The following is a 10626-nucleotide window of genomic DNA, read 5'->3' as shown; positions in this document are numbered from 1 at the left end:
TGCAATCTACATGGATCAGCTATAAAATCTTTCTAAAGCAACTTTAAGCATGACACACACACACCTTTTTATTAAACGCGTCATTAACTAAATAGCGTTAAGCACTATAGTTATTTTTACACTGTTTAATTAATTTAACACAGTTGACTTCATTTCATACTCTTTATTTGTGCTCTTTCATCCATGCACTTGTCAACCTATGGACTCCAAATGTCTTCTGTTTGCTGACTGAATGAGGTTAACGTCATTAAAGTCATTCTCAGCTGACACCTATTTGTCTGAGAGACCTGGGTGTGCTTCTTTCAAACGATCATAACCGCTCTATGTATGTTTACTCATGATTACTCTTTCCTGGAGGCATCAAGTGAAGTGGTCATCAAAATGCTGCAGGAATGTTGAACAGAGAATTTGTGCTGCATGAGGCAGAGCAGACTCAATCCTGCACTGTCTGCATACTAATCATAATTTAATGTATCTTGGTTAACAAGGGTATGCTGAAAAAAAAAGGACCCATTTAGTAGCTAAGCTCATCCATACTAGCTGATCTGTGTAGGTACACCTGTTAATCTAGTCATTAAAGCAAATCGGCCAATCACATGGCAATGGCCCTCAGCAGGGATTTGATTATTATCCATAATGCCATAACCATTCATAATAGGCCAACCAAGAGCTACCAGAGTGTCAAACGATGAAATATGGTCATGTAGAAGGCACAGATTGCCTGGAATCAATCTGACTTGAAAAGAAAGGAGTTGCAGTGAGCCCTCAATCATGCTGTGGATGTCTCAAGGGCCCGAAAACTACTGGCAGTCTCTGATCCTATTAACAGGAATGAAAAGGCCTGGACAAAACAGATGCCGACGAGCTTGACCATGGCTGCTGAGTGACACGTGTTGACATGTCAAGCTTGACTCTGCCCCCCCCCCCCCCACTTCGGATTTTTGCGCACAGAGTCCTTTTTTCCCGTTTTTGCATGTTAAAAAGAAAATCGATCCAATCATGTTTGCACACTGCAAATGAAACTTCTGACATTTTTTTTCAGAACAGGTTTGATTTTATGTGTATTTTCCAGAGACTGTAAAAAGAATTGGACAAAGCCTGTGTGACGTCAGGCATCTGCTTACAGTAGGCAGATTCAAACAGCTTTTAAGGCCAATCCACATCTTAACTGAACTTTAGATCAACCTAACCAGCCGCCCACTAACTCGGCTTCCTGTCAGCTAGGTAGCTAGCATTCTGGTTGACAGAAACGTAGCTTCTGCCTGTCAAGCTATCCGTCAATCAAATGAGATGTGCCAATCAGCGCACAGTGAGGTTTTTCCTAAATATGATCAAAACCATTGCGTAACAAAAAATTCACCCCCCATACAGTGAGAGCACATGAAGATGTTAGCTAATGAGGCACGTTTGGTTTTTTTAACCAGGCTGTAAACAAGTTTATTTCATGTGTAAAAAAATGGGTTTTAACATGCTGCGCCCAATTCTACTGTATAGAGTGGTGCAAGAATAAGTCCTTAGAAGAGACATATGCAAAAATCACTTTTTTCAGGCTTTTCTAACAAAAATATGTGCCCCTGGCCTGTCCACAATCCCCTCAAGTACCAGAAAAATCCCCCCCCTTCTCTCTTTCTTCACATTTCAGAAAATTTGTACTGAATCAAGCTGTTCTTAGATTTTCCCCTCATGACGTCATGTGGGGAGTTAGCACGGCACCCAGATTTGGTTGGCCATCTTCACGCTTGGAAGAAAATTTTCCCCTCCTCTCCTGACCCTTCTTTCAGCTGCCAGCTGAGAAGAAGATCAGGGGAGCCACATCCATTTCCTGGGAGGGGCGGAGTCAGACAGCTCAGTAACATTTAAATCCACAAACAGAGAAACAGCTGAGCAGGGCTGAAACAGAGGGGTGTTTACACATGCAAAAATCCAATACAGGAGTGGTTTTTCAGCAACGGACATCACAGGTATGTTTTGGGGACCTCTGAGACCTATATAAACTTGTCTTCAAAGGGTTAAATATGTCCCCTTTAAATGTGGAAGTGAGCTAGTATTTCAGTACTTCCGGTTCCCTGGTCTGAAAGTCTGTGGGATTTTTGATTGAGTTTTCAGTTAAATACTTGAAATAAGGCCTGTGGTGAACACAAGCTATTTTCATTTCTATATTTCTCTCTCTCTCTCACATTTCTGTTGTGGTGTTTTTAGTTTTATTTCCATGAATTATATGAAGTTATAAATGCATTCTAAAAAACCTCTTTTGCATTGTTGTGTCAGCCCTCAGATCACATGATTCTTTTAAATGAACCTCACCATGCCCTGATGAAGACCATGTGTTGGTCAGCATTTTCTGTCTTGAACTGCATATCTTTTCACGTCTTAAGAAAGGCAGCTATGACTTCAGCCTTTGATGGGACCATATACATCATCACCCCAAGTGCAGCAACTGTGCCTGCTTTTCACCCGTATCCTCAGGTGATGACCTTAAATTCTGTTTGCCATGTTGTAGTTTGGTACAGGATGACATAAGCTTTTTACTTTAATAAATCATATTTACAACCCAAATATGATGCTTATATTATTAATCTATGATGATTAACTTTGTGAACAGAATGTGAAAGTTTCGTAAACTTTGATTGGACATGGATCTTCTTTTCAGCAATGATCCAAAATCCCTGTGAAAAATCCCAGAGGCTCCCCATCGGGGGACGCTACCTCCCAGGTTCTGCCCACAAAATTACGTCATGACTATATCGCTCTATTTCAAATCTGGGGGATATGAAGTCGGAGTTCCACATCATCCCCTGGGTCTTGGTCTATTTGTGTTTTATATGTGTGTAGATGTGTTTGGACATTGCCTGATGAAAAGTAATCCTTTAGTCGTGTTGTTTTTGATATGAGACACATTTGCACCATGGGTGAAGTTATCCACTGAACTAGAGTTCCTGCCTGTGACTGTAGGTGTTCCAAAAAGACGCACAGTCTCTTGCTATGAGGTTGATTCTCTGCTTTGTTCTTGACAGCGGAGACCCACCTTGCAACAGATTTCCAAGCCCATAGATTTTTTTTTTCCAGGTTTAAGGTTGCTGGAATCTGTGCAATACTAACTTCTGAGTTGGCTTACAAAAACATGGCATCCCTGCAGCACTCTACTACACTGACTCACATTTAATGAAAATGTTCATAAGACTTAAATATTTTTATTCTTTATTATAAATACAATCATTGCTTTACAAGTTCAAATACTTCATACTTCATAAAAATACTTAGCTGCATCTGTTACAGATCATTTATAATACATCTTACAAAATCTGTTTATTCAGTAGTTTAGTATAGTGCTCTGGGTTATTTCTCTTCAGGTAGACACTCATTTTTCCTTCAACTCGCTGATCTCCAGTCAGACCTGTGAAAGAGAACAACAAGAGATATGTGAGACTTTTTAAGAAAGTACGTAAACAAATGTCAGGGAAAAAAATTGGCTTCATTAGTGTTGTAAATGACTTGGAAAACTGATTTTTTAGATTGGCAGCGCTTTGCTCACCAAGCTTCTGCGCTGTCCTTTCAATCTTCTCCAAGGCAGACTGCACATCCCCCTCTTCAGGAACCAGGACCTCTATCTCCCCCACATGGTAGCCAAAGTCAGCTTGGTCAAGATCTATCTGCACTCCCTCCTCCTCTAAAAGGAAGGACCGGCGAACCGTTGTAAACTCTGCGAAGCATACCAGATTGAATTTGCTGAGCCAGGAGTCATTCCCTGGTGTGGGGCATTTGGTCATGTCCTCACAAACATCTTTGAGGACCTCCTTCACTCGAAGTTGAATGTCAGGCAGATTGGTTATCTCCTTGTAGCGAGTGCACAGAGCTGCAGCTTTTGATTGTTCTCCACTTGTCTCCTCTGTTGCTGGGCACTTCAGTTCCCAGCATCCTTTTCGTTTGCGCAGCCACAGGTCTCTTAAAGTCAGGTCAAAGCTGGGGCTGTCGAAGTACTGGTCCTGAAACTGGCACTGGCCGACACACGCTGCTGAGAAAAAGAAGAGGGTAAAAAAACATGATTAAAAAGCAGATATGCTGAAAAACATATCCCAGGCACTTAAAAACACAAAAAAGTCATGGTATTGCTTTAATTTGCACCATTAAGACAGTGCTGCATAATGAGTGCACTTGTATGATAAATGCCTTGCCATAAAAACAACACAGCATTTGATAAAAAAACCCATCATGCCAACAGTCAAACTTGGTGGTGGCAGCATGATGGTCTGGGGCTGCTTTGCTGCTTCAGGACCTGGACCACTTGCTGTGATTGATGGAACAATGAATTCTGCTGTCTACCAGAAAATCCTGAAGGCCAACGTCCGCCCATCAGTTTGTGCCCTCAAGCTCAAGCGCTCTTGGGTCATGCAGCAGGACAATGACCCAAAACATACCAACAAGTCCACCTCTGGATGGCTCAAAAAAAAAACAACAGATGGCAAGAGTGACAAATTCAGAGCAAACCACAGCAGATCTGACATCAGTTCAATGCATCAATTCTAATCTGATTAAGCATAAATATGCAAATAAAGTCAGACTTACCCCCAATCTCCTCCAGTGTTTTCAAAGTCTCAGCATTGCAAATAAACTTTCTTTCCACTTCGACACTCATCTGAAATGACATGAGATCAACACAAAAAGTGAATTTAAAATTTAGCTGACATACATGCATACTTTAAGACCCTCTCAATATATTTTAAGACCCTACTGCCTCTTTGATTTCTAACATAAAAATGTATGTTATAGTAGTACTAAAACAAAGATTTCTTTGAAATATAAGCAGTGCTAAATTGAACAGGCTGATGGTTTTACAACAAATAAAAGCTTCACTAATAAATACACTTTAATATTACTAATAGGCCAGGGCACCACCATTGAAAAAAATTGTACGTGGGATCTTTCATTAATTGACAAAGAATATATCTATTTTTTTTAAATGTCTGCTTTTATTATTATAAATATTATTCATATTGATGAAGAGGATATGGATGTGATAATGTAGCAAAAGTTAAAGTGATAGAAACAAAATACATTTGTGGACATCTGAAACCCTTTTCTGTGATCATATTTCACTGTACAAACTATTTGGGTATCAAAAGTAGCTACCAGTACTTTAAGTAAAGTTTAAATGATATAGCCTATTTTTTACTTGAGTAGATTTACAGACCTGTATGTTTTACCTCTGCTTCAGTAAATTTTAATCAAAGTAGCTGTAATTTTACTGGAGTATGATGGTTATTTATTTCTTCCATCTCTGATCTGGCTTATCTGCCGACCCACAGTATGTGAAATAAACCAGCCCAGCCTTTTGTTCCTGGTCCGCCTATGTCTGCAAACATGAAATCTGGTGGTCCATTCAAAATTAGCTCTCAGTTTGACGTCACAGTGAGAGTTATTATACCTCTCTATACACAGGCTCCTAAACTTTAGTCCTTCATTGTTTCTCTGACAGCCGGAGGAGACACTTCAGTAATGTCTACCAGAGCTCAGCACAGAAACTGCTCTGTTGTCGGCTGCAGAGACCAGCTCGCGTCTTTACATCGCCTTCCAGCCGCAGAGGACTTGAGATGGAAGTGGTTGGACTTTATTTTTCATGGCAACACCCCAACCACAGTTGGGAAAAACTTGTTTGTATGTGCCAACCATTTTACAGCCGACTGTTTCATTAACCTGGGACAGTACAACGCCAGGCTAGCCGCTAAACTTCTCCTCAAAGACGGGTCTGTACCGACTGTCCGAGGAAAATCTCTCTCCGAGGGATGTGTGAGTATTTTATAACTGCACGTTTTCTGCTTCTATGGCTGTTAAGTAAAAGCTAACGGAGTTAGCAGCAGAACAGCGTTTGAACGTGTGTAAATCACGTGGTCGGGCCAAAGAAGTTAGCTGTAGGTCTGAATACGAAGGTGCAGCTGTGATGTTTCATTAATATAGCAGGGTTATAGAACTTAGGATGGTTTCATAAGGGAAACAGAGAAAAACATTTACAGCTGGGTCGTTGTGTTGTCTCTGGTAGCCATGTTTCGCAGAGGAGCATGCTCGGGGGTTGCCATGGAAGCACGTACTGCGCAGCTGTACTCGTGTCGGCACACCCCGCGGAAATGAGGGGCGGGACAACAAAAAGCTCATTTGTATTTAAAGAGACATGGCAGCCCATTTCCTCCACACATTAACAAAAAACATGAAGCTTTAGGTGATTATTAAAACAATGAAAATTTTTAAAAAAATCTTGAATCTAAATTATGAGTTATAAAGTAGTAATCTAAGACATTATGTTATAATAATGGGATGAAAAATTTAAATTATGGAAAGAAAATCAAATTATGAGATAAAAATTCCAAATAGTGACACAAAAGTAAATATAATGAGAAAGAGAGCCTTTATAATATTAAGTAAAAAAAATTAACAAGTTTGAGATTCGATCATAATAATGAGGAAAAATAGTGGAAATTATGGGATAAAAAGTCATAATTATGAGATGCTGAGCCTTAATTATGTGATATTAAGTCGAAATTATGGCTTAGTCAGCCTTAATAAAAGAAAGCTGAAATCTTGAGATAACAAGAAAAAGATACTTGAAAGAAAGTCATTAATCTAGAATAAGTAAATCATGAGATAAAAAGTTGTAACTTTGACTTTTAATACATATTTTTGACTTTGTCTCATGATCATGACCTTTTTAGACTTTTAATTCAACTTCTTATGTCATAATAATGACTTACTTTATCACCACATTGATTTTTTATTTCATAATTATGATTGACTTTCAAATAATCTTGACTCAAGATTTTTTTTACATATTTGGGGGCTTTTATGCCTTTTTTGGGAGGAATCAGTGAATAGAGTATGGAAACGGGGGTGAGCGAGGGGTAGTCTTAAACTAGTTTTAGTTAACAAAAACTTAACCTTTTAGTCAAGTTTTAGACACTAAGAAAATTCTCTATTTTTAGTCGGGGCATTTTTGTTAACTAATTTAATGAGCCAAAATCTAAAAATAATATCAATGTAAAACCCCATAATAATGTACCACCGATAATTTAATTGATTTTAAATACACTGATGAAAATACTGACAAACCTCAAATAAGTCTTAGTCTTCCTTATGGAAAAAAGGCAGTCAGCCATCATTTTTGGTCATAGTTTGGTCGACTTGCTTGAAGGAAATGCAAAACATGGTGAACAAGACAAGCTAAGCAGATGCAAGGGGATAAACACTAAGCATTTACAAAGCTAGACAAAATCTGCATTTACTCAGTATGTTAAAAGAGGCGCAAAGAGGTAGCTTTAATAGACTTTTTAGGAGGAGAGAATGGTTTTCAGTGTATTGTTTGGATTTCATGCTCAATTATAAAAAAAATAAGAGTTTAGAATTACTTCATATGGATTTGTGATTGTAAAGCTCACTAAGAGAATAATCAGACTAATAACATACTATTCTTTGATTTAACTGTCGCTTAATGGAAGCCCAACTGACATAAGAGTAAAATTGAAGTTAGTAATATCAGTGATGAATCTGCTCAAGACAAAGTCATTATAGGTGTCTATTAAATATGAGTCACATCTCTTTCTCTGATTATGTTGTGTATTTTGAATGTAAATAAAGATGCAAGAGTGAATGAAATAGCATCAAAATAGATGTGGATGTTCAAAAAAGTTCTGAGGGAGGACACCTGGCCCCAACAGCAAGATGCAAGTCCCTCAAAAAGCCCCAAAATATATCATTATGAAGTCATTTATACTTAGGTAGATCCCTATAGACAGTGAAATAATGAATAGGTGGGTTACAGTGGGCTAAATGTCATGATAAATAACACTTATGATGCATTAAATATCAGCTTTTAGCGTCCTATATAGGCTGCAAATTTTGGCCTGTATCACCTGGACATCGGCACTTATCAGATGTAAATATTGGCCTAAATATCAGCTTATACTGGCTGTAAGTTTGGTCTATATCAGCTGGGAATTTCAGCCTATATTGGCTATAGCTATCAGCCATATATCGGCTGTAAATTTCAGTATATTCTGGCTTTAAAAACCTTTCTATATCCTCTGTAAATTTGGCTTAAGTAGGTGATAACCACAGCCTATATTTGTTGTAAATATCAACCTTTATCGGCTGTAAATATTGGCCTTTATATTGGCCTATATCAGCTGTATTATTGGCCAATTAAAAATTAGCCTATATAGGCTGTTAATTTTGGCCTGTATAACCTGGACATATCGGCATTTATCCACTGTAAAAACTGGCCTATATTTGCTTTTAATATCTGCTATATCGGCTGTAAATTTCAGCCTATATCAGCTGTAGCTATTAGCCTTTATCGACTGTAAATTTTGGCCTAAATTAACTGTAAATGTCTGCCTATATGGGCTCTAGATGCTGCCCTACATCAGCTGTAAGTTCTGGCCTATATCAGTATTAAAAATCAGCCATTATCAGCTTTGGATATAGGACAATGTTGGCTTAAAATGTTGGCCTCTATTGACTGTAAGTTAAGGCCTAAGTTAGCTATAGCTAATATAAATTTTAGCCTCTAATTAGCTTTTAACATTGGCATGTATTTGCTCTACGTATCTGTCTATACTAGTTGTACATTTGGCCTACATCAACTGTAAATTTACACCTATATTGGCTGTTGATGTTGGCCTTTATCAACTGTAAATTTTGGCCTGTAGCAGTTGTATAAATCTCCCTTTATCAGTTTTAGTTATCGGCCTGCGTATCTGCTGTACATATATACCTATAGTTGTTTTAAATATCTGCCTTTATCACGCGTGAATATTTGCATATATCAGCTGTAAATTGCACCTATATCAGCTGTAGATACCAGCTGTATACAAATATGTTTGTGGAGTTTTAGGCTGGATTAAGCTGTAGTCTTTTTCCTTCATTCATCTTCATTCCTCAGACTAGTTTAACTGTTTTTAATGACTGAAATTTTGGGGCAGAGCTACATTTATGTATCCATACTGATAAGTGCATTGGTAAAATTGTCCTGTATATATCAGCACACTGGATGTAGGCAATAATCCAATAATGTGCACCCTGATAATAATAATTAAAGAGTCTTCTTATTGTTGTTGTTGCTTTTATAACAAGACCAGGGAAATTTTGGCAAGGGTTTCTAAGTTTAAAGGACTGTTCATCCGTGTTAATTTTTAATTGATTGTTTTCCTTGATTAATAATGACAGTTAATGCTTTATTTTCTCATATCCTCCTTAGACCCTACGTACACATACAAGGACATTGTTGCATTTTAATTTTCCTTCAACATAGCAGCCAATTCTAACACTAGAATTTTAGAGATAATTGTCCAGAATTTCATAAAATTTTAAGTAACTCGCTTGGACAATTCACTTTGAAATTTTCATGGATTTTCATGATTTTTTTGGGGAATATGTCAATACTTTGATATAAAAAATTTTTTTGTTTTGACATTTGATTTTTTTCTATATTTTCACGGGAATTTGAGGAATTTATTTGCACATTGTGGGGGATTTTTTTTCTCCATAATTCTCCATGGAATTTTGGTCTTTTTTGGTGAATTTTATCAGACATTTTGGGGAATTTGCTTGAAAGTTTTTCAGGAATGTTCATGGAATTATGGTGTTAGTTTGATGTAAACTGTATGGCTTTTTCAGAGCAGATTACTGTGATGTCTCAGGAATTATTTAACTACCAGAAATTTTTTGGTAATGCCTTAACTGACACTAGTTCTTATTGACTGAACACCCCCTACCAACTGCCCGAGAAACACTCAAAATGTATACAGATTTAAAAGTCTACATATTTTTTGTGCTGTAAAGTAAGATAAGCCTGTGGTCTTCATATGCAGACATTATTTTTTGGAAACAAAATTACTTCCTGTTCAAAGACAAGGCTTAGGTTTTAGACTTATCAGGTCCTACTGATCCCAAATAAATGGGAGACACTAAAATCAAAATTCTAAGCAATTGCTTGGGTCTCAGGAGGTTAAACAATTTTTTTAGTTTTCATATCAAGTCTGTTATCTGCAAATCATTTTGCAAATTTAATGGCTACACTCGATATGTTGTACATAAGTGATATCTGATTAAATTCACTCCAGGGTCAAAACCCTCCTCTGATGCTTGATCAGTGTTATATTTCGTCCAGAGCACAGCACTGCCGTTTCATTGTGTATTACACACGTTCAGCTGTTGTAACAACATTATAGCCCAAACAGCAGCGGCTCTGTTGCTGCTACCTGTATTATTACAGCTCATTTAGCCCAATCCGCTTCTGCTGCAGTCACATGAACTCCAAATCAGACTTCCCAAACTGTAGTTCCAAACCCAAAATTTACGACGTGAACTGTCCTGCACAAACCTCCACACGTCAGGTCCCTCGACGCAAACAAATCGGCGTGAAGATGTGTCACTGTTTGATGAAATCTGCGATCCTCTTTCCCGAAAAAGCGAAGTTAATTTTGCACAGGCGCAATTGGAGACACCTAAGTGGGTGTTCAGGAACCTCACTTCCTGTCCCAGTAACGCAGATGAATACAGATGGTGCAGTTTTAATCCCCTCTGCTTCATAAATATTTATTTCGCATACTCCACTGTTGATGCGCACCACACCTATCATTT

General features: G+C 37.9%; 1 protein-coding gene across 5 annotated transcripts; it reads right to left on the bottom strand.

Annotated features, from left to right (window-relative positions):
* Positions 1–3181: 3181 nt before the first annotated feature.
* thtpa (thiamine triphosphatase) lies at positions 3182–10480 on the bottom strand. Of its 5 annotated transcripts, none has more exons than XM_041813662.1 (4): positions 10367–10480; positions 4564–4633; positions 3533–4012; positions 3182–3394 (listed from the first exon to the last, which is right to left on the bottom strand). In XM_041813662.1, exons 2-4 carry the CDS (start codon positions 4631–4633, stop codon positions 3294–3296), a joined length of 651 nt encoding a protein of 216 aa, XP_041669596.1. In that variant the 5' UTR covers positions 10367–10480; the 3' UTR covers positions 3182–3293. The 5 variants fall into 5 exon arrangements, with proteins under 5 accessions (XP_041669596.1, XP_041669599.1, XP_041669597.1 ...); XM_041813665.1 differs by having other exon boundaries at positions 3533–4009; XM_041813663.1 differs by lacking the exon at positions 10367–10480 and adding an exon at positions 6007–6082.
* Between the last annotated feature and the right edge of the window lie 146 nt (positions 10481–10626).

The sequence above is a fragment of the Cheilinus undulatus genome, linkage group 19 (genome assembly GCF_018320785.1).
Source record: "Cheilinus undulatus linkage group 19, ASM1832078v1, whole genome shotgun sequence".
NCBI lineage: Eukaryota > Metazoa > Chordata > Actinopteri > Labriformes > Labridae > Cheilinus > Cheilinus undulatus.
This window is presented reverse-complemented; position numbering and strand designations above follow the sequence as displayed.